Below are 23633 nucleotides of genomic sequence, written 5' to 3' on the forward strand. Positions count from 1 at the left end.
CTAAAATATTAAAACATTCTGGTTTGTTGAGCATTTGTTTGTTTACCACATAATTCCATATGTGTTCCTTCATAGTTTGGATGTCTTCAATATTAATCTACAATGTAGAAAAAGAAAAAAATAAAGAAAAACCATTGAATGAGAAGGTGTGTCCAAACTTTTGACTGGTACTGTATAAATATAAATAAATACAAATATATATATAATAATATATATATAATATATATATTTTTATATATATATATATAAATATAAAACCATTGTAAGTCAAAAGTTTGGACACACCTTCTCATTCAACTACTTATGAAAATATAAAAATAAAACATATTCTGGTATATATATATATACATAAAACATATATATATATATATATATATAAAAAATAAAAATATATATAAATATATATATATATATATGAAAACATACAATTCTACAATGTAGAATAAAAATAAATATAAAGAAAAACCAGAATCAAAAGTGTGGACACACCTCATTCAACTACTTTGAAGAATCTAAAATATAAAACATATTTGGTTTGTTGAGCATTTGTTTGTTTACCACATAATTCCATATGTGTTCCTTCATAGTTTAGATGTCTTCAATATTAATCTACAATGTAGAATAAAAAATAAAAAATAGAAATAAAGAAAAACCATTGAATGAGAAGGTTTGGACAAACTTTTGACTGGTACTGTATAAATATAAATAAATACATATTCTATTTGTTATATTTGTTTATTTATATATAAATATATATTCCTTATATATATGAAAACATACAATTCTACAATGTAGAATAAAAAATAAAAATAAAGAAAAACCATTGAATGAGAAGGTGTGTCCAAACTTTTGACTGGTACTGTATAAATATAAATAAATACAAATATATATTATATATATATATAAATATATTTATATATATGAAAATATATTTATATATATTATATATATATATATATATATATATATAAAATATATATATATATATATAATACCAGTCAAAAGTGTGGACACACCTCATTCAACTACTTTGAAGAATGTAAAATATAAAACATATTCTGGTTTGTTGAGTATTTCTTTGTTTACCACATAATTCCATATGTGTTCCTTCATAGTTTAGATGTCTTCAATATTAATCTACAATGTAGAATAAAAAATAAAAAATAGAAATAAAGAAAAACCATTGAATGAGAAGGTGTGCCCAAACTTTTGACTGGTACTGTATAAATATAAATAAATACAAATATATATTATATATATATATATAAATATATATATAAAAATATATTTATATATATGAAAACATACAATTCTACAATGTAGAATAAAAAATAAAAATAAAGAAAAACCATTGAATGAGAAGGTGTGTCCAAACTTTTGACTATTACTGTTCCAATGTTTGTATAAAACTCCCAATACACCAATAAGAGTGAATAAAAAGGCATTTTGTGTGTCTGCTCCACTGCCAGTCATCATTACTGTGCAAATGCAAATGATGCGGGACGGAGTGGCCCATGTGTCATGCCCTTTTAAGAAAAATGAGGAATAGTGGGGAGTGACGTCTGCTGCGCACAGAGGCCGGAGGCGAGCTGACACTTGCGGAGCGGCGAGAGAGAGACAGCGAGCGAGAAACGGTGAGCGAGAAACGCACCAGAAACAACTTTAACTGCACGCGGTGGAATAAGTCAATCGCGTGGGAGCACGTCGCGTGGACACGTGCGAGGGTGGGGGGGTAATAATAATAATAATAATAATAATAATAATAATAATAGGCAGACCCAGCAGGGTGCACGGGCGTTTTTGTTTGGTTTGTACGTGTCGGGAGGGGGGTGAAAAAAACAAAAAAAAAAAAGGGGAGAAAAAAAAAAAAGTCCGCAAGTAGAGGACGGGAGAGAGCAGCAGCCAAGGCCGGCGGAGGGGCAGGTAAGGCTGGAGGACCGTCTTTACCGAGATGTGGGCTCATTTTGCGGGTCACGTTTGGGTTGTCAATGCAACATGTTTGTGGACAACCTAGCTGTGTTTTGCATGCAGTCAGAGAGAGGGAGAGAGGGGGGGGATGTGTCGGATAGCTGGCCGGCTAGCACGCCTTGCTAAGCGGCGTTGGGAGAGCGTCCGCGGCCCCCGCTGCTGGAGCTAACTAGTTAGCCACATTTGTGCTAACGAGCTTTTGGTAAAAACGGGATTTCGCTGATTGTGCACGAACAGATGCTGGATTATTTTTTGTGTGTGTTTATCTGCAAGCTGGTTTATGATTTGAACGGGGTTTGGTGCATGTTGGAGGTGTTATAAGCGTGCATTGGTTACTGCTCTGTGGGGAAGACACAGCCACAGATTGCAGGGACTTAACATGACCTGGAGTGATAAGCATGTTATTGACAGTGAGATAACCCTGTAGCCTGTTGCAGGATGTCTATGCATGCTTAAACCTATGCTTTATTCAGCACCAACAAACCTCTGCAGTACAAATGCACTGTGCAATACAATAGTTATAATAGTTTCTGTCTGTATATATAATATTTCAGTTATTTCAGTAGTTTTTTATTGCTCATTTGCTTATTTATAATACTTATATATTTTTTACTATGTTTCTAATTTGAACTATCCTCTATGCTGCTGTAATCCTGTAAATTTCCCTGCTGCGGGACTAATAAAGGATTATTTTATCTTATATTATCTTATCACAGTGTCCAGGTGAAGGAGACATGTCTGCAAGTGTCTCTGTGCCACTCATATCTGCCTCATGCAATACAATACACTGTGCAATTATAGTTATAATAGTTTTTCTGACCGTACATATAATATTTCAGTTATTGTGGATTCTTTACTGTTTTTATTGCTCATTTATAAATCTTGTTTTTCTTTTACTAGAGGTCTCTTGTTTGCACTATACCCGATGCTGCTGTAATCCTGTACGTTTCCCCTCTGCGGGACTAATAAAGGATTATCTTATTTTATCTTATCTTGTCTTATCACAGTGTCCAGGTGAAGGAGACATCTTGAAGGGGATCTTGAAGGAGACAAGATCCCCGAACCTCTCCATAGCCCGGGTTTGATGATGAGATACAGGCTATAAAACCCCCACTTCCTCCCCCCCCACTCTTAGCAGGCCTTCTGTCTGAAGTCTTGAACAGGAACAGAGACTGGAAGGGGCTATTTTAGTAGGTAGCTACTCCTTTTCCATCCTATCAGCATGAAGCCTTCTTTGCGCCCTGGAAAGAGGATGTGGTTACAGGTCAGGGCCCCAGCGAAACAGATGTATTTTGCTGATGGTGTTTTGTCAGTTACAGATCTTTGTCATAAGTAAGTCACAGCATAGTTTTCCTGTGCCTGGTAGCAGTTTTGCTCTGACTCACAGATGGCATTCAGGGTCGTAGTGGGCCCGAGAAGAGACGTTAGAACTGTGCTACCAGATAACAGGAGCGTCAGAGAAGGTTGTGCAGGAAGTTTGATACTGTCTTCAGTGAGATGAAGAAATGTTAAAATTCCCTTAACGGTTTATATCGGAAGCGTTCTCTTGACTACGTGACTACATGAAAGATGTTCACCTAGTGTTATTTATCTCATGCGAAGGTTAGCTCTTATAAACAACATGGCTTTGTGGTTTTTTTTTTTTATAGGCTCGTAAATTCCTAATTTACTAGGAAGTTGTCCTAGAAAAAACTATGTAATATGGCACTAATTACAGGTTAAATTAGAGGCATGGTTCAGTTGTTATACTTTCAATTACTTCCAATGGACTGCTATGCTGGCTAGTGTTTTAGTTTGGGCACAGCAGGTTAGCTGTACAACTTTGACTATCATGCAGTTTAGCATATGAAGAATAACGTTTCTCATAATAAGATAAATGAAATAATACATTTTGATTTAAATGAATGCCTTTCAACTTGCATTGAAGTGGAGCTGTACTTTTAGGGAAATTCCTCTGGATTTCGACAGCTGTTTTTAAACTCAACACAACTTACTTAACAGACCCTTTCCCCAGCCCTATAATTAGCACGAATATAGTTCTTTCCAAGAAATTATCAAAACACCATTAAGATTTAAGTTAATAGGTTAGCTGTAAATTGAAGCGCACTGCCTTTTTTTTTACTTAAGCCCTTTTCCGCTGTCAGTGGTTTCTGGGTTATTCCACTGAAGCATCTTAGAGGGCTTCTCATGCTAAGCTCAGTGTGAACAAGTGATGTGAACTGTGGTTGTGGTGGAGGCTTTGAGTAATCAGGAGCTCATCAATGTAAAAAAAACACTCTGCCAGAGCAACTATTATCTCACCCTGTTTTTTCTACCCTAAACCTCAAGGGGACATTTTTTTTTTTTTCCCCCGGTGTAGCTCCTGTAGTTGTCATGTGGGTCACCAAGAAAGGCAATATGAACGTGACACATGTCGGTATCATGCTGCTAGCCTAACCAACGGATGTGTGCATTTGCACCATCCGCACTGGGTAAAAGATACAGAGGGCAGTTGTCAATCATACTGCCCTGCTGAGTCAGCTACAGTGACAGCTTCAGTGCTGTAGGATGAGCCTCACTACACCAGGAAATATTGCATCCTGAATTTTGTGGTTTAGCTGTGAAGCCTTCTGCTCACTACTTTCAGTGTTCCTCTAGTTTGAGACGTAGTTTATCCAGACACATTCGCTGCATATTCTTGCTAGCAGCGGCACCTTCGTCCAACTTCCAGCCCTAGATGGATGCATACCTTTGGCTGTAGAGGGTGAGTGATGCAGTGATGTCATGGTGGAGCATGTTTTCTGTGGCATGTGGCTTCCCCTCGCTCCTTATTTGCTGGGGTTACTACGAGAGCAGAGGAACAGCAGCAGCATGTTTGTTTTGTTGAGAATGACAGTGTGTAGCTGAGGGCAATGGAAAGAGGCAGAGGTGTGATGCTTAAAGGCAGATGTCCTTAAATGGCCGTGTGTGTGCGTGTGCGCGTCGTGAGTGTGTAGGCAGGCGGATGAGAGATTGCAGTGTTTCGTGTAGTTTTCCTGGTATGAAAGTTTGTATAAAAGGTGTCAAAGCAAGAGCATTATTTCAGCCTTTTGTAGAAAATACTAGTTAGGAGTGGGAAGATAAAAAATAACAGAGTTTGAAGGAGACCGGTGTTGTTCGCTCATTGAAATCGAAGGTTTTGTTTTAGCGTTGATTAGTAATATCATCTGAGTCAAGGAGAGTGGCATTTGTGTCTTGGCAAGCTTCAAGCACAACCACTTTGCCATTCTCCAGAACATGATTCAGCACACTCTTGCTAAGAAATGTTGTCCTTCACTCCTACTCAAACTCTGTAAGGCATCTTTACAGTCTTGGCTTTTCAAGTGGTTTTACATTCAATGAAGCATTCTTACTTAAAAACTTGATTGTCTTTATTTGAGCTTCATCGTCAGCTTCCTTGCACATTACCTGCTAATCTACATACAGGGGATGACAGTCCTTTAAGAGTTAGTACAAGGTTCACTTTTGTCATTGCACAACGAAATGCAGTTTGTAGTCCCATTTTGCTGCATAAGAAAGACGGACACAAAAACCAAACTATGATATATGTAGGTCTGGTGGTATGGTAGCTGATACGTCTGTAACGCTTGCCAGGCGGCAGCAGGGTGCACATGATTTGGCTGTGGTGGGTATTGTCTTTAAATGTATTTTGGGCTCCTCGCAGGCACCTCTTGTCACCAATATCACTGATGGTTGGTAGATAGGTACCAATGATGTTCTGGGCGGTTTTAACCACCCGATGTAAAGCCTCCTGACGAGGGTTGTGCACATCAGGATGACCAATGGTCATTTCCTAAATGAGTATCATTCTAGGACGTATGAGAATCTGGAGGAAAAAGCCCATCAGTCCATGTTGTGAAAGTGATTTCACAACATGGACTGATGTTGTTTCCCACCATTTTTTCTTGTAGCCATTTTTGCTTTGGTAAGCACCCACAATTGATTAACACCCCACCCCCCCCCCCCCCCCCCCCCAAAAAAAAAAAAAAAAAAAAAAAAAAAAAAAAAAACCTCCTTTTTATTTGGTCAGGTAGTTGGTTACTAATTTAATATTAAACATATATGCATAAAAACCTAAAAAACGTTTACCATTCAATGCTTTCGATCTACTTTATGTATTGAAAATGGCATGTAGCTCATTTGTTATAAATATAGAAAAATGTGAAAGTTGAATGAAAAGGTAATAATGCAAAGTATGTAAGAAATAAATCTTGCAAATATATCTTTCTAATCAGGATTTGCTCAGCTTTTATTCCAATTTTCTCTTTACCTTTCTTTACATTTTACCCTCCATAAATTGATACATCTTTACATTTTTTTAAATCTCCGGTGAACTGAACAGCATACCCTTCTAGCAGGAAGTGAAACCACACTTGATATGTGGTAAACACGTTCCCCAGCCTCCAGAACACCAGAAGAAACTGTTACATTGAATAGTTTCTTGTCAAATGTAGATCAATCAGTTGAAACTTAACCGGTCCTTTTTTAAAAAATACATTCAGGTATTTCTATGGTTAAAAAGTATAATTGATAAGCCTCAGACAAACACCTCAGTTTTGCTCAGCCTTCAAACTATTTGTAAGCACAGATACAATTTGACTGTGTACTTTTTTCGAGGAGTAGAAGTCCTCTATAACAACATCTGAAGTAGTCACATAATGTAGCAGCCGCTGTCACAGAGCGGGTTCCTGACCTCATCTGTCTTAGCCTGGATCAGTCCAAAGTGTCCACACAGGAACCATGACGCGTGGATCGCTGACAAGTGAGGCCTAGTCTAAATCTAAGTATGACATTGTGTTTATGACATTGTATGTGACACTGTGCATGCACTTGACTCTCTAGTTGAGTGTTTACACGAGTGCAGCAGGGACTGTTTGCAATAGCATTGTGCAGCCCTGGTCTTTTTCTTTTCTCCTTCCATTGGCTCCTCCCTAATCGTGCAAGGAGAACTTGTCTTTGTGTGTAGAGGATTACCGAGTATGAATTATTCACAGTCCAGGCTTCATATCCCACATGGTCACTGCTTGTGATTGAAGTTGGGGGTCCTTGGTTCCTTTGTCCACCCCTCTGAGTATTTTGATGGAGTGTGCTGTAAAAAGAACAGTGTAGGAGGGAGATCAGCTGCTTCCCAGAATGGCTGCCATTTAGCTATTAAATGGTTTGCAAAAAGGGTTGATTATCAAACGCGGCTATACTTTCTCTCCCTTGAGGACTGATTTTTAAATTGAAGCCACTTACTGATTTTTTTCCCGCACAGCTTTGATGCCAACATGCTGCACTTTTCAACCCACGACAGAAACGTTCTATACTCTGGTTTCGGGATCGAAGGCTCGCTCGCCCTTTTGATGTGCAGTCGAAGAACACAGCTCCATCTTTTATCAGTAACTTGGCAGCCTAAATGCGGTACAGTCAGGTACAAGGATAGAGAATGCCATTTACTGTAGCTCCCATTATGGTGGTGTCGCCTTACCTGAGTCTACATTGTGATTTAGTATTACACTCTAATCTTCATTGTTAGTGCATGAACAGGTGCTGTAAATGGGGAGAAGTTACACATGCATTGAAGTAGGGTTTAAACAAATGATTATTTTCATTATAGATAGTCAAATCATTTTTTTTCTTGCGTAATCATTTAAAAAGTCAGAAAATGGAGACCTCTTCAGATGTCTTTATTTGTTTCGACTTGCAGTCCAAAAATCAAAGATATTCAGTTAACAGTCGTCGAAGGATTGAACCCAGACAATGTTTACGTTTCAGAAGCTGGAAGACTTTGGAGACTTTGGGCATTTATTTTCTTAAATACCAGAAAGTTAGCAAAGAATCAGAAATCCCCCGCTTCACCCAGCCACAACCCTCAGTGCAGCAGTCTTTCTGAAGCCCTGCACATAGTGACCCAGTTGGCTAACCCAACTGACTTTACGCCACAATGTGTGCCAATGATTCAAAGCCTCTGCATCCCTTAAAGGGATATTCCAGAGATTTCAGTTTCTTCCCCATCGTGTTTTCCCCTACCCTCAGCTTTTTTCTGGCATTAGTCGATAACTCACAATAGTTTGCTGTTTTAAAATACCAAGAAAGAGTGAGTTACTAAAACATCTGACAGCAGGGTGTGTTTTGTTGTGTGAAGGCCAGATGGTTGTGTCATTATGAGGAATATCTGCCAGATCCATGTATCATCATCTCCCCTTCAGTTCCCCCTTACACTCATATACTCCACAGCTGGTTTGTGTTAGAGAGGGGTCACATACTCCTCACACTCCTCACCTCCTCCACCCTGAAGCAGCTCCACTTATGGGTGTTCCCTCTATTGTTGTGCTGCTTCTTGTCCATAACCTCCAGGAATGACTAGAATCCTTCCTTTCTGGAGTGGAAAAAACTCAGAGACCAGGCTGGGAAAATTACTTTGTTTTGCTTCAAAAGTTAGATCTTGTTTTTTATTTTATTTTTTAAAATCTACTTTTGCACCTTTCTCATTTTGTCTCTCCCATTTCGCTTTTTTCCTTTTGTCCAGTGCAGACTGTTGGGCTGTCCGGTGAAGCAAACCCGCCATGCGTGAATACAAGCTAGTGGTGTTAGGCTCTGGAGGTGTGGGCAAGTCCGCTCTGGTGAGTATTGACTTCTGACCCCCCCCCCCCCCCCCCCCCCCCACCCCCCACACACACACACACACACACACACACACACACACACACACACACACACACACACACACACACACACACACACACACACACTTCTAAACACATTTAGCTTCACATTTATTTTTTTTAAGGAAAACTGTGTTGTGAAAGAATTGAGGGTATTTTTGTAACCGAGAGCCACAATAGCAGAGGCGAAACTGTCCGTTTCCTCATTTTGTACTTTTTGGGCTTTTCTAATACCTACTTATTTATAGGTAGGTAGCTTGTTTCTCCTGGCACATTCTCAGTTCTGCCATCCTGTAGTCCAGTGCTATTCAGTACAGTCCTTTCAAAAGATTAGCTATGTCTGCTGCAGGCCCGTCTGTCTTTAGTTCCCATCCATTAGTCAAGGACTGACAGGTGTGCTAATTCTCGGCATGCCATTGATTCTAAAAGTAGACATTTTCACCATTTTGATGAACAAACACAAAAGTCTTTTCAAGGTTGGAAAGAGACCATATATATATTTCTGTGAAATGCTGTTACATGCCCTGCTTAGCTAGCCTTGACCAGGTGTCGGAGTTAATCCTTCAAACTGGCAGGCTGACACGTTTTGACCTTAAAGACATTATCAGGTGAACTCGGTATACCCCGAATGGAAACCTACCATTATGCAAAGAGCTTAATGTAGCACATTCCTAACATAGACCTCAATTATTTGAGTGAATGAAGTCACATGTGTCTATAAGATTAATCATACTTTTTCTTGCATCCTGGTCCGGTCTGACTGGCATCACCATGAACAGCCTCTTCCTCAGTGCTCTGGATGTTTTGTTCTTGTCGCCAGGAGGTCACATTGAACTGACGTTGGCTTGCCTTGTGTCTTCTCTTACAGACAGTTCAGTTTGTACAGGGAATCTTTGTGGAAAAATATGACCCTACAATAGAAGACTCGTACAGAAAGGTGAGTGTCCCTTGAGGGGGGGAGAGGGGGAGGTAGAGTTCTGGATAGGAATGAGCTGATTGTTAGCAGCTGCTCTGCAAGGTTCACGTCATATTGTGCTCTTGTTTTTTCTCATCGGACTCCCTTCATCTCTATTTCTCTGTTTCTCATGTTTTTCATTATTTTTTTCTTCTGTCTTTACATCTGTTATTATCTCTTGCTTCTATCTCATCTCTTCATCTGTGTTTGGATTGTAATATTTTAGATTTGGAATATGATGTGTCCATTGACTTGAAATAAAACGTTACATAATCTGTTGCCTTTTTTTCTCTTACAGCAAGTGGAGGTAGATGGGCAGCAATGTATGCTTGAAATTCTCGACACAGCAGGCACAGTAAGTGAACTCTATACAACTGAATTCTCTTTTGAGACTCTGTATTACTGTGTAAGTGACACCAGGGTCAATGTGTCAAACACATTTTAGATGATGGAAGACTAGTATATTTCTTTTTATGAAAAAACTAAAACTCAGAACCAAGATGTGAGTTTTTGGAGGAAATCTCAAAACAGAAATGTTGTTAAGACATTCATCCTACTGACTTTGTTGATCCTCTGACTTTTTCCTCCACCGACATTATGAGGCTTACTTTTGTGGTTTTGAGAGAAATGTCTGGAAAACCATAGCATGGATTGCAATGATATTTGGTGAAGACATTTACTGTTTCAGTTAAGGGCTCAGCTTACAATTTAACCGAATCATTAACATTTCATTTAGCTTCATCATGGGTTCAAGCTTTGGTTTGTGACCAAATAACTGCTAAACATCAGCATGTTATCATGTTGACGCTAAGGAGAGCCTCACAGCACTCAAAGACTGGTTCTTGTAGGAATAGCTCTTTATTAAAGAGTAAGGTAAGTTTATGTATGTTGATGGTGCAGAAGCAACATACATGTTCATGCTTGTTTCTAGTGGAAACTTAAAGGGTACTGTTACTTCACCTACAATGCACAATGGCGTTATTGTTCTGTGGAAAGACTTGTTAGTGATACAGCACTTCCACTGCATAACATCTGGCAAAATATGTACTGAATCTGAGAACATGTCACGACATTGTGTTTTCCTATTATATTTTGGACTTCTACAATAAATGTTCAAGAGTTTATAAAATGCCAGAGAACATATGACAGAGCTCATGGCCTGTCTTTCCTGTTTATTTCTCCCGCTGTGTAGGAGCAGTTCACAGCGATGAGGGACCTGTACATGAAGAACGGCCAAGGCTTCGCCCTGGTATACTCCATCACAGCACAGTCCACCTTCAACGACCTCCAGGACCTGAGAGAACAGATTCTACGAGTAAAGGACACAGAGGATGTAAGTATACAGAATGCACTGCTTGCGTGCAACTCGTCCAAATAACTTTTCTTTCATTTTATTTTTATGTTTTATTGTGGTTGAATGTGTTGCAGTAAAACAGAGAGAGTGGAAAAACAGTACAGTACAGATAGGTTACAAGCTCCCCACTTCTGTGTTCTCAGCCGCCTACATTGTTGGGCATCTGATTGCACTGTTGCTATGGTTACCGCTTTAACACAGTAATCACGGCATCTTATGCCAGTATTTACAAATTTGTATTACCTCGACATAATGCGCATTGGTGTCACGGTGTCATTTCTGTGTTGTCCGAGTAGTGAAAACAATGAGAAGGCACTTACTGACACTTGTGTTTTGTACGTAGCCTAGCATAACATTAGCGTCACCCAGGTCCCTCTGTGGTTTGAGCACCTCATCTGTGTGACACAAAGCCAAAGTCCCCTCTAAGCTAAGAAGCCAGTAAAAGAAGTGGAATGAATTTGTCTCGCAAGAGGATGTTCAACCCCCATAATCTTGCTTTTTACACCCATATGATGCGGTTTTCCGCTCCACTTCTGCCCAGCAGCCTGGATCTGTAGCAGTGCAAATAAAAAGAGGATGTGTCATGCTATTATTTTCCTGGTTTCCTGTAAGTTAAAAGCACATTTCTATTTTACTGAACTTCTTTGGAATTGTGAGGCTGTAGAGTGAGTAAACCCTCCATCCCCTTTCTGGTGGGGCAGATAGTGCGTCAGCAGGATCTCAGATGCCCTTTTTTGGTGATCTCAGATGCCCTTTTTTGGTGATCTCTGGAGGGAATGAATGTTACCATAACCCTCTGTCTCTCTCTCTCTCTCTCTCTCTCTCTCTCTCTCACTCTTTCCTTTCCTCACTCTCTCCGTCTCAACCATCTCTGCAGCCGGGCGCTGAAGTTTTACACCACTCTTTTCTGTGCATCTTTCTGTTAATCCTTCTCTTGCTCCCCTTCCTCTATATCTAGTCCAGTATACTCTTGTTGCTCTTTGTCGTCCCCCCCTTCTTCACTGTGGCCTTCCTTGTGGTCTTACTGTGGTCTGGCACTCTGTGCGGGTGACTGGACTGTCAGCCATGATGTGCAAGGAAAGCCTCAGCCCATCAAAAACACACTGGATTGTGAGGCTGTGGTTCATCATTAGAGACTGCGTGGTGAGGGAACTGAGGTTAGCCTCAAGCTAACAGATGGATTGCAGGATCAGCGGTTCCCCAACTCGCAAGAAAACAGTTGACGTCCTTTTCTTCTCTGTGCTCCCTCTCAATATTTCTCCAGTTTGAGCTTATCTGGGTGGTAGAGCCATTCCATCAGCTATCAGTCCACTGGTGATTTCTCCCTTCACCTATGATGACCGTGACATCTGTTTATCTTTCCTTGCCCCTTGCAGGAATGCACGACCAAAGGAAATGCTTTAAGTGTTGTTTTTTCCATTCAAGAGGCCCTTTTTCTTACTTGGAGAAAGCTTTCATGCTATTGCTAAAGCAGACATTCTAGTTGCTGCTGCAGCTGTTCTCGTTCTCGGCTCTTCAACGCACCATTTACCGCAAAGCTGGCAAAATGTACAGACGCACTCGATAATGCCAAGCTCAATTAACAAGCCTTTTAATGGCTGTACATTGATCACAGTAGGGCCCAATTCAATCTCCTTAAAACAGCCATTAAGAGAGTAGAATAAAGTGAACGAGCAGTCACCATTATATGAAAAGCTCACTTCCCTTACTTCCCTCCACAGCTCTTACGTAAGAGAGGTCTTATGACTTCTCCGGGGCCATCTCGGTCTCTGCTTCTGTGACTCCGGTGGTACTAATGCCTGACTCCTTGTGACTCACTGCTCCATTTGCAACGGCTGGCTCTATTCATTCAAGCTACTCTATACTCCCCTGTTCTGGGTTCCCCACAATCCAATCATGCCATTGTGGGCGGGACAGGACCTGTCTGAAGCATGTTAACAGCGTCTGAACGGATTCTCTGTGGGATTCTTCAAGTAGGCTAATTCTGCCTTGTATGCTGCTGACACTTAACATTTTTTCCTTCCCTGCATACCTCCATCCTACCATTCCCCTCTCTCCATCCTTTTTTCAACCCAGCTTGGCTCCGAGTTTGTGTTAGGAGGGCATACCACTGCTTCTCCCAGGACCCCTGGGAGAAATGTCGTTCAGCAGTCCAGTGCGAGGGGCTTGTTTGGATATCAAACATCAAGCAGCAACCTCCACGGGGTTAATCTAAACATTGCAGTTTCCTGTCGTCTGCCCCACAGCCCAGGCAGGGTGGGAGGGAGAGAGAGAGAGAGAAAAATGAAAAAGGGCCCTGGAATATTCATCCTATGCCTTCAAATGTAGTACATTTTCTGGAGGAGCGTGTCAAACAACCTCTGAACAGTAGACTTGGGAGAAGGTCTCAAATTTGAGCAAGTTAGCACATGTCGGGGTACGACCATGTTGGTTACAAATATCCAGTTTTTCCAGAATCTACATGACCCATTTTGGTACAGTTTCTGAACCAGGAGAAGGGAGCGAAGGCAGGATTTCCCATGCATGGATTTATTTGTTTGCCGTCCCACCACAAATAGATTTCCCCAGCTGATATATTATTGGCGCCTGTTGTGCTGCCTGCAACATTTTCCACTAGTTGATTATGTCCCTTGCTTGTTAAGCTGCACCACACCACAAACACAAATATCCTGTAAACCCCCTAGAAAACTGAGACAAAATGCTGAACTCTTCCTCACTTGAGCCTTGAGCCTTTTTCTCTGTTGTCATGCAGTTTTACAGTGAGTTGTATAGTAAAGACGAGTCGAAGCGCCGAATGAACACAAATACGCACACACACAGTCTCGCACTATCATGTAATTCCAGAGAGCAGCCGGAGCGTGGAATCCAGCTGAAATGTTGGAAAACATTCAGGAAGGAAAGCGATGTTATCCCGGCTGGGCGGGGCTGCCATGACTTCCTCCGGGCCAGCGTGCTCCCTAGATAGACGGTCAGGAAACAGCAGGCAGGATGAGACGCATCCCGACACCCTGACTGCCCCGACTGTGACAGTTGGGCCTGAAGTTTTGCCCAGAATATTCTCTCTCTTCCTCCGAGAGTTTTTGTTTTTTGACCTTGGTTAAAACATCTGATTTGAGGCACAAAAGAAGAAGTGTTGGGTATTTGGGAGATTCCAAAGCCAGATGTACTTCTCGTCGTTGGTTATGTTCTCTGTGGTTGTGTTCTCAGTTTAGGATTTCCTGTGAAAAGAAACCAAACCAACAGAAAACTGCATTCATTGCAAGTTCATATTGATTCTTTAATCTCTTTTGTCACTGTTGTGTAACCTAAACGATTTTGTGTTTGCCTTCCCACAGGGATGGATTGATTTCCTTGATTTTCTTTGTCACACTGTAATCTTGGCTTCAAATTGAAATGAATAGACCACTAAGCTTTTAATGAAGATGTCTCCACTCTTTTACTTTGAGGATGCATATGAGTTGTGCTTTTGTTAACCGATATTGTCCTGCTGTTACTCTCCCTACATCCCACTCTCAATGCGACTTAAATGTGCAGAAAACTCTTTGAATCCAAACACGCAATCTTCTGCATTTGCACATTTCAATCAAACTTTGAATGTGTTCTAAAAGTTTTCTAAAAAGTATGATTTTGGAATTTGTGCTGAAACTTTGGTATCGTGTTGGCACTAGTGCTAAAAACATTTCAAAGGCTACCTTTCTAAATCCCACACTTTCTGGTCAACCCCCTCTACTTTTCTCTATTCTCCTTCTATGTCTAACTTTTAATTTTCCTCTTTTACCAAATATTCCTCTCCACTTGCTCCTGCTTCCCTCCTTTTCTCTATTTATTTTTATGGGCTGAACCCTTGAGCCACTCAAAATACATTTTAGACACATCTGTGTTTGATTTAAAAATGTCATGCCTTCAAATCTGTAGTTTTTCCTCTTTTTTATTTTTTTTATTGCTGAATATATTGTATTTATTGATTCATTTCAAAATCATATATAACATAAATATTTTGCAATATCAGAATGCTATATTTTGGGTTGCTGGTATGAAGTCATATCTATTTTATTTTTATGACTTAAAATCCAGAACTTGACTCAAAAGGATTCATTCTTTTTTTCCCGCTTGTCCTCAGGTGCCGATGATCTTGGTGGGGAACAAGTGTGACTTGGAGGATGAGCGTGTGGTGGGGAAGGAGCAGGGCCAGAACCTGGCCAGACAGTGGAACCACTGTGCCTTTTTAGAGTCCTCTGCTAAGTCAAAGATCAACGTCCTCGATGTGAGTACACACACAAACAAAAACCTCTGGTGACCCTGCTCATGTTTGAAACAAAGACCAGTATGATTTTTCTCCAAAATGGAGGAGGTATTGAGCTCATCTGGATTACACCTGCTACTGGGTGCTAAACCCTTTAAACTAAATGTGTGTAAACGTCTACATCAATGTCTATAGTTATGAGGCTTCAGGGGATCGCTTGAAGATCCCACAGTGTGCAAGGATGTTCCTTTTATGAAAGTGATTTATCACTGCATTAAATCACAATGAATCACTGACGGTTGTTTCTTTGTTTGTGGCTTCATTCCTAGATCTTCTATGACCTGGTCAGACAGATAAATAGGAAAACGCCAGTGGAAAAGAAGAAGGCGAAAAAGAAATCCAACTGTGTCCTGCTTTAAAGACTCCCTTCCAGCCCCTGCAGCAGCTCTGAGCCAGGTGTGTGTGTCTATAAGCAGCTAACCTATTCATGAGGTCATGATGCATACGCAGGCTGTCAGGTTAATTAGTGTTACATAATAACGTTGATCTTTCAATGTCATCTGAGTTGATACTGCTCACATCAGTGGTAGTTAATCATTCGTCACAGTCTATTATGGGTTTGTTTGCCTACAGTAAAGTTAAGTCAAATTAATCTGTAAAGCCTGATATTACATTATGTCATCAGTAGTTATTGTCCCTTCTTAGGATCTCTGTAGCTCCCCTTTTCAACTTTCACACGGTACTAGGAACCTTCTGAAGAACTCATTGCGTTTTGACTGCAGGAACAAGGGTCTAAATTAAGTTCAGGGGACATTTTACCACCCAAAAAGGCCGTGGTTGGGGGGGGGGGTAATGTTTTCTAAAAGTAATGAACTTTCAGGGGGGTTTGCAGGGAACGCCTTTGCAGATTGGTTTAACACACAAAGTGGCGCTGCTTCAACTCGTGTACCGCTTCATTCATAAAACATGGGAACACTCTTATTACAGATTAAGGACCATGTTAAGAGGAGGAGAGAGTATTTCTCTTTGTCTAATATAATTTAAGGAAAGTTTGCTGTTCGATTCCCAACTCCTTGAAAAGAAACGGGGTAGTAGAGACAACTCGACGGTGTTGTGAGCGAAAAAAAGATAAAAAAATATTTTCAAGGCCGTTATGCTCGCAAACAAAGAAAAATAACTCCTAAAACTCAAAAGATGATTCACTGTAGAGTCTGACACTCTTAGTTCCGTTTGTCTCCTGTGCATTTCATCGTTCATTTTTGTTTTTTTTAAACTGAATTGCAGGCTGCAGAGTGTTTTTTAGCAGCAGCCCTCGTCTTATGTCATGTTGCTTTTTCATACATCAGAGGACCAATATGCCTAAAGTTTGGTCTTTTATACCGTCATGGTAACGCAGACAACAATGGGCTGAAGTAACCAGATAGTTCCTTACAAGGTGGTACCGAGACTAAAATGACCAGGAACTTCTTGGTGGAAATGCGGCTTAAGAAGGACTTGAGCACATAAGGAAAATTGGGGAAACATTGTGTGGAGCATTCCAGAGAGGGATGAACAGATACTATAACCGGGAAATTTTCACAAAAAATGTATGGAAATGCACGTTTATTCCTAATGAACTGACCTCATTTTAACACTTGACCTGGATTCATCTTACTGGACCCAGTAAAGGTAAAAAAATATGTTTTGTGTGTGTGTAGTTATTTTAGTGCAACTTATTGGCGTTGTTATTGTTCAAAGAGGAACTATTCCATGTGACGGATAGGACATCTTTTTTTATAACTCTAATGTGTGAGACACGTCTTGTCACTTTCTAAAAATGACTGCAGTTGTCATGCTGTGACAATGGGGGTGGAAAATAACTTTTCATTGATGCTGATTACTTACAGATCCAGTTAATGTTTCGGGACAGGCTAACATCCTGTGAGTCAGCCTTCAAAAGTGTGAAGTGCTTTCATTAGCAGTTTTTTTACATCTTCATTGCTGTTGAATGAATGAGTCACTGTGGGATGTCTGGATTTAAACATGGACCTCAGCAGACTGCAGCAGCTGGTTAAGTCTGAGGGAATCTGTCATCAGGTTGTTTCCCAGGAAAATTGGAATCGCTTCTTCTTTTCACGTTTTCATTTTTTTTCACAGTGCTTTTTACAGCTTGGCCTGTTGCTGGAAATGAGGAAGTCTGAAAAAAGATTTGCTCTGTAAACGAGGCTGCTTATTCCCATCAAGAGATCAGTTTTAGACTGGCCTTTTATTGATATTTACTGTATGTGATGCAATATTTAATCTTCATCCATACTAGGTGATGGACGCAGCTTGACAATACATATGATTTATATATCTGCTGCCCTTTTTGTAAACATTGGCAGTAACATTTCTTTTCACTCTGCTCTAATTGTTTTCTACAATTCTACATGATGCATCAACTTTTTCTGGAGAATTCGCTAAGAAACTGTTATAAATAAATGAAAATAATATGTGTAATCGCCGAGTGATTGGGATTGGGCCCAAAATTGAATTGGTTCCTACTTGGCCCTTGCTACACCCTTCCACCTTTTTAAGTTTCAAGATAATAGATCTAGTAGTTTTTCCGTATTCCTGCTGACAACAAGCAAACCGATCAGAAGACATAACCTCCTATGAGCAGTTAACTGTCTTTTTTCTTCTTTTTTTTTGACAATATAGTAACTTCAATACCTGATCAAACCTCATCACATTGTTAAAAGGTTCCTATGATAACTAAATAACCATAAATCATGTTGATTTGTGTGTAACAATGACCGTAATGAATGTAAGAAACACCGCAATAGCAAATGCATAGTCACCTGGTATGAGCAGTGAGGCTTAATCTCACCAGGAGACACATTTTAGTGCTGTTCACATTAACCAAAAAACCCCACTGTAGGTCGGAGGTCACTCTGAGCTCCTGATAAGATTCAACCCCAGTTAACCCAGCGCTCGCCGACTTTGAAAGTCCCGGTAAGAATGTTTCCACTCTGATCTGGAAAGTTTCCTTTGAAGGATGAGTTTAGGTTCAGTCAGTTGAGCAAATCTTGTGAGATCTCGTCTGTCCAGCCTCGCATGGAGATTACAGAGCCGGGCCTCAGTGTTTCCAAACTTTGAAGGTATAAGCCTAAAGGGGTCACTTTGCTTGGAAAGAACCGTTCCCCATGGCCACTCTTAAAGTCAGGGTTAAGAGCCGGGCAGGGTCCGCTCAAAGGCATTCATAGTGTAGCACCTGGTTGTACATAGTAAAAGTGAAGGGAGGGGTTGGATGAGGAATAAAAAAAAGTTTAAGATGTGACTGCAAGGGTGCGATTGTCAGATTGTCAGTGGAAAGTGGCAAATATTAAAACCAATCATTCATTTCAATTGAATGTTTTGGCTCGAAACGACTCTTTTGGCACCAGTATTTTTCTCTATTTCGTTTCACACAGCAGATAGTACCTCCTTAGTTTAGGCGGAATTGTCAGCTCATCGTCATAGTAACGCTGTGTGAAACTGCCGTGACATCATCTTCAGCGTGACACACTGGATTCTCATCGGCGACTAAACAGAGGAAACGTCTCCACCTTCTCAGTTGCTAGGTGTAGTTTTGATGGCTGACATTTTAAATAATCTGTGTTGCTATTGACTGACTGATTTTTAAAAAAGAGGGTTTTTGTGTCGCGCTAGTGACGATTCTTTCAGCTCCGCTTACTTGTAACCTCAACGGAGGTGGTACTAAATAAAAGAGAACCAGTACTATACACATCTTTTGCTAATGGGAAAACCAAAAAAAGACATCCTAAATGCTTTTAGTTGGACTGTGTTTGCTGAGTTTGTTTGCACACAATGTTGCTGGTTGACGTTTTAGAAGCCTTCTGTTGGACACCTACTGCGTTTGATCAGTGAGACAAATGTTCAGCTTTGTAGCAAATGACAAGGGAGACCAAATCCTTTTAACTGGAGATTGATTCTGTTGGTGTCAACCACACTGAAGTTATAGATGTAAACACTTAATGATGTTTATGGATGCTGTCCTGTAGCTAACCCCCTTTTTTCCCCATTTAATTTCAATGAAACAATTAATTTCTTTACAAGGATCTCAGTGTCACATAATCATAATTTCTATATTCTCTGCTGACTGTATCCAAGCACGAACCTCTTCTGCTGAATCTCCGGTATTGTTTCTGGCTCAGCATTGTCTCTGGTGTGATCACTTTATTCATCCCCCAAAATCTGGCGTCGGCATCCTTTTTATAGCATGCAGGGCATTTAATATCAGAACGGATGAATAATCGATTATATACAAGACTGTGTGATTTTTGTGCCATGTACTAGCATTAAATACAAAAACACAAACGGTTCATTCAAAGTTCAGATGTAATATATAAAGTGTGGGTTTGGTGTCAGTCGTAGGGCCTCTTTGTTGTTTAGAAATTAAAACGGGTGTAGCTGACCAACTTTGGAGTTTACAGGAGTTCTTTAGCAGCTTTGGTCAGAGTGCTTTTAACTCGCTGGGCGGGGTTGTGTGGGGGGGGATAAAACTTTGATATGACGGATAACATAGGATTAGTGACACAGACAGTACCATTGTGCCCGGCCCAGACAACAGGGTCGCTAAACCACCCACTGCGTTCCTCATCTGAATCCATCTGTGTTGGTCAGTTCGGGGTCCAGTGTGTGAGACTTGGGCCTCTGTCAGCAGGCCCCGGGGCGGTGTCTGCCCCCCAACCCCCCCGTTCACACGCTGACCAGCCCAATGAACCAACACTAATGGGATTACAGCCCCACTGTTCCACTGCTCACAACACACAAGCACACATACACTGTAAGAGAGAGAGGGGGGGTTACAGTGCCAGGCTCGGACAGGGCCGAGAGAGTTAATTGAACAATTCACTTTGTACAACATGGGCATTTTCCAGTTTGCTGACCTCATGAGCCGTCCGTCTTGATTTAAGCTCTCCCTGTATTCACTGGGACAGAAATTGACTCTGAGCTGCAACCTGATATGATGGTGTATTGATTCTAAAGGTTCAGACTTTTAGGATTTGCAGTTTGGTAGTCTTTTTAAAACCTGGGATTTAAAAGAAGCAGTCTGTCCTTAAAGATCTAAGTCTAACTATGTAAATGAGAAAAATCTTTTCCAGACTCATTGAAGCACAGACAACAACAGGTGGCCTTTTCTTTTTTTTTTTTTTTTTTTTTTTTTTTTTTTTCTCCTGTGTTCTCTGCACAGATGTGCACTGTCAGATGTGCCCACATGTTGTTTTATCACCTCAATACCAATTAGAGTTTATAGACTTGGTAATGGTCTTTTAAACTTTGAAATCTCCAAGTTAACTTTGATGTTACTCCAACTGGGAGTTTAGTATGTAACTCTCCAACAGACTTCTCAAATCAGACTGTCACGGCAGCAAACGCTCAGGTGAAACCAAAGATGTTAGTTATGGCTACTTTCCGTTCTGGTGCCCCCGATGGTCGTGCCAGTGAGCTGCGGTAGTGTGCATAATAGCATGGCCCTGGAACATTTGAGTGGAATGCGGACATCGTTTAATATTGTTAATAAACATCAGTCTCCAGTTGGATGGTAGCGTTGCCCGCCATTAAAAGAGCCATCTGCAGGACTGTTGTCTGTGTTCCCTCAGGCTTTCCTATTGTTAAAAAAAGGCATAGGAAATGCCTCCGTGCCAAAGACAGCCGCGGCCGGCGTCATTGTGTTTTTCTAGTTGTCCGTCTGTCTGGTCCATTCTCGTGATCATGATTTCGCCGGATCAACTAGAGGGAATTTGGCACAAACGTCCACCTGGATTCAAAGATGAACTGATTAGAGTGTTGGTGGTCAAAGGTCACTGTGACCTCACAAGCTCTAAAATCCCAAGAATTGATATGCGATGACTTTTTGGACACACATGGATGTAAACTGCAACTTGACTGGTTGACATACAACCGCTTTCAACTCACTGATATTTTTGTATGTCACTGCTCAATAATTAGTGTGTTTTTGATTTTGATCTTCAGTTGATGTGAATATTAGCATCACTCTGAATATGTGTACATGCTGAACCCATCACATCATGAACTATTTCATGTTGTGCATAGGTAGTGAGGGTATGAGCATGGACCTTTTATCTTTTAATACACTTTTCACCATATTAATCCAAATTATGGAAGGTGCTTCCTAGAGCCCTTATAAAATAATTTGGAAGCTGGGACCAAGTCTTGACAGTGGGGAACATTTATCCATCTGGAAGAGGGATCCCTCCTCTGTAGTTCTTCCTTAGGTTTCTTTTTTCTATTTAACCTGTTGAAAGGTTTAATTTTTGGGCAGTATTTCCTTATCTGAATCAAGTATCTATGGGCAGTGGGTGTTGTATGCAGATTGTAAATCCCCCTGAGACGGATTTGTGAAATTGGACTTTGTAGATAAAAATTGACATAACAATTTTATTCTGAGTAACTAAATGTAAATTGTTGCCCTGCTTTCTGTTTTCTCCTTTTACGTTCCACTGCTACTCCTCCTACAGATGTAATGTCATAGACCTGCCACTAGAGGTCGTTCACAGCTCATAGATTGTGTTTTGAAAAGGCTTTGAAATGAGGATTTACCACTTTGCTGTCTTGCAGAAATGCTGTAATGAAGAACTGTTGCCCTGATTGGAACGTGCCAGCATTCCAACAGCCCCTCCCGCCCCCACCCACCCAACTCCCCCTCCCTCCATCAGCCATAAACGGTGAATCAGCTGACTGAACTGCTCCTATCAAAGACGAGGATGATCTACACCAGAGAGAGAGAGAGAGAGAGAGATGGAGAGAGAGAAAGATGGAGAGTAAAGAGAGAGAAAGAAAAGACAGTAAGAGAGAGAAGACTCTGGTCTCTCTCGCCTCCGAGGACCTTCCTCTGTGTCTCTGTTTCAGTGTGAACCCCTGAACGGACAGTCTCCATTTTCTGCACCAACAAACACCACAAACTTAAGATGATGATGATGATAAAAGCCTCTGAACGTTTAAAAAAAAAAAAAAAAAAAAAAAAAAAAAAAAAAAAAAAAAAAAGTGTCCATGAGCCGCCTAATGGCCAGAGACAGCCCCCTTACTTTCATTTTTTTGACAGATTAACAAAAAGAAAATAACAGCTTTTAAAAAAAGAAGGAAAACAAAGTTAGAACTTGGATTCAGTATTTTTCCTCTTTTTCATTATCAATATCGTATTTGAAAGACATGGAAGTTGACCTATTTTTTAGTTGTATGATTATAAATATTCTTCAAAAACAAGCATGAAAAAATGCATCAGTTATTAAGTGTAGATGTTTTCAAGTGAAATCAAGTGGAAAAGTGAGAATTATTTTATAGCCATACACCTATTCTCCATGCCTGTCATGTCAGTGATGATAGATCAAGGTCTATAATATGTGTTATTATTTTTATTATATATTTTTTTCTTTGTTCGCCCTGTTGTTCATGGACTTCTCTTCTGCGAATATCTCTCTCTGATGTGACTTAATTTTATACTCAGTCACTGGGATTTCATAGCTCCCATAATATATTCTAATGCCATTTTTTGCATATTAATGCTTCAGAAAAATGGGTCTTTTATAGAAGAAATATGGGGAAAAATAAGGATTGATTTCTATGTCTCTTGAAGCTGAAATATATTATACTAAACCAACTCTAATAATGCTTCTTGTGTTTTTCTGTCAATGATGTTCCAGCTTTTATGGATTATTAAAGTACATTTTAGTACATTTTCATTATATTGGTCAATGTATTTTTGTGAATTAAACTTTTATCCAAATCAGATTTGACTTCTTTGAGAAGAGTGAAATTAAAAAAATGTTTTATTTTTTATCTTTTTTTAATGAAAGGGTTTCGGAACTTTTTATGGAAGAAAAGAAAAGAATAACATGGGGACATTTAAATTAGCTATTAAGTATTGTTTCTATACTGTGAAACCAGTTTGTTCATTGATCAACAGATGGAATAGAGAGGATAATATTGTGATTTAAGTTTACGGATGCCACTGGGTGTCAGTGTACGATCAGAAATGTTTCACACATTCAGAGTGAACTGATTCAAAGCCTTCATCCCAACAGTCAGTTATATAATGTGGAATATTGGGACAATAAATCACAATGAAATTAGTCCTTCGTTTTCATGATGGTTCCTCCTTACAAAAAAAAATTCTGTTTGATTTAGGAAAAATTATATATATTTTTGCCTGCAAACCGTGGATTCTGGTGCTCTGTTCACTGAGCCCCCACAGCCTGCATCAATTCTACTTTCTCACCTGTAAGACAGGATTTTCTGTAATCTTCTTTCACCAGTTTCAAGTGCAAAGGAAAGCTGGGAGGATTTAAGAAAATCTAAATAGATGAAAGGTTGAAGGCTACATTGAATACATTCAATGTGATTTGTTTGGTGAAATAACAGAATAGTTTTCTCTAATATCAGCTTGAAAAAAAGGTAAATGCTCTG

The 23633-nt window shown here is 40.1% G+C and overlaps 1 protein-coding gene across 6 annotated transcripts; it reads left to right on the forward strand.

Annotated features, from left to right (window-relative positions):
* Nucleotides 1-1523: 1523 nt before the first annotated feature.
* LOC129105212 (ras-related protein Rap-1A-like) lies at nucleotides 1524-23283 on the forward strand. 6 transcript variants are annotated; one of them, XM_054616102.1, is made up of 8 exons: nucleotides 1524-1634; nucleotides 8503-8591; nucleotides 9502-9570; nucleotides 9887-9943; nucleotides 10781-10921; nucleotides 15063-15206; nucleotides 15515-15641; nucleotides 21789-23283. In XM_054616102.1, exons 2-7 carry the CDS (start codon nucleotides 8535-8537, stop codon nucleotides 15602-15604), a joined length of 558 nt encoding a protein of 185 aa, XP_054472077.1. In that variant the 5' UTR covers nucleotides 1524-1634; nucleotides 8503-8534; the 3' UTR covers nucleotides 15605-15641; nucleotides 21789-23283. The 6 variants fall into 6 exon arrangements, with proteins under 6 accessions (XP_054472077.1, XP_054472080.1, XP_054472078.1 ...); XM_054616105.1 differs by having other exon boundaries at nucleotides 1540-1634; nucleotides 8498-8591; XM_054616103.1 differs by lacking the exon at nucleotides 1524-1634 and adding an exon at nucleotides 1816-1923 and having other exon boundaries at nucleotides 8498-8591.
* Nucleotides 23284-23633: the final 350 nt, after the last annotated feature.

This window comes from Anoplopoma fimbria, chromosome 17 (assembly GCF_027596085.1).
Source record: "Anoplopoma fimbria isolate UVic2021 breed Golden Eagle Sablefish chromosome 17, Afim_UVic_2022, whole genome shotgun sequence".
Classification (NCBI taxonomy): domain Eukaryota; kingdom Metazoa; phylum Chordata; class Actinopteri; order Perciformes; family Anoplopomatidae; genus Anoplopoma; species Anoplopoma fimbria.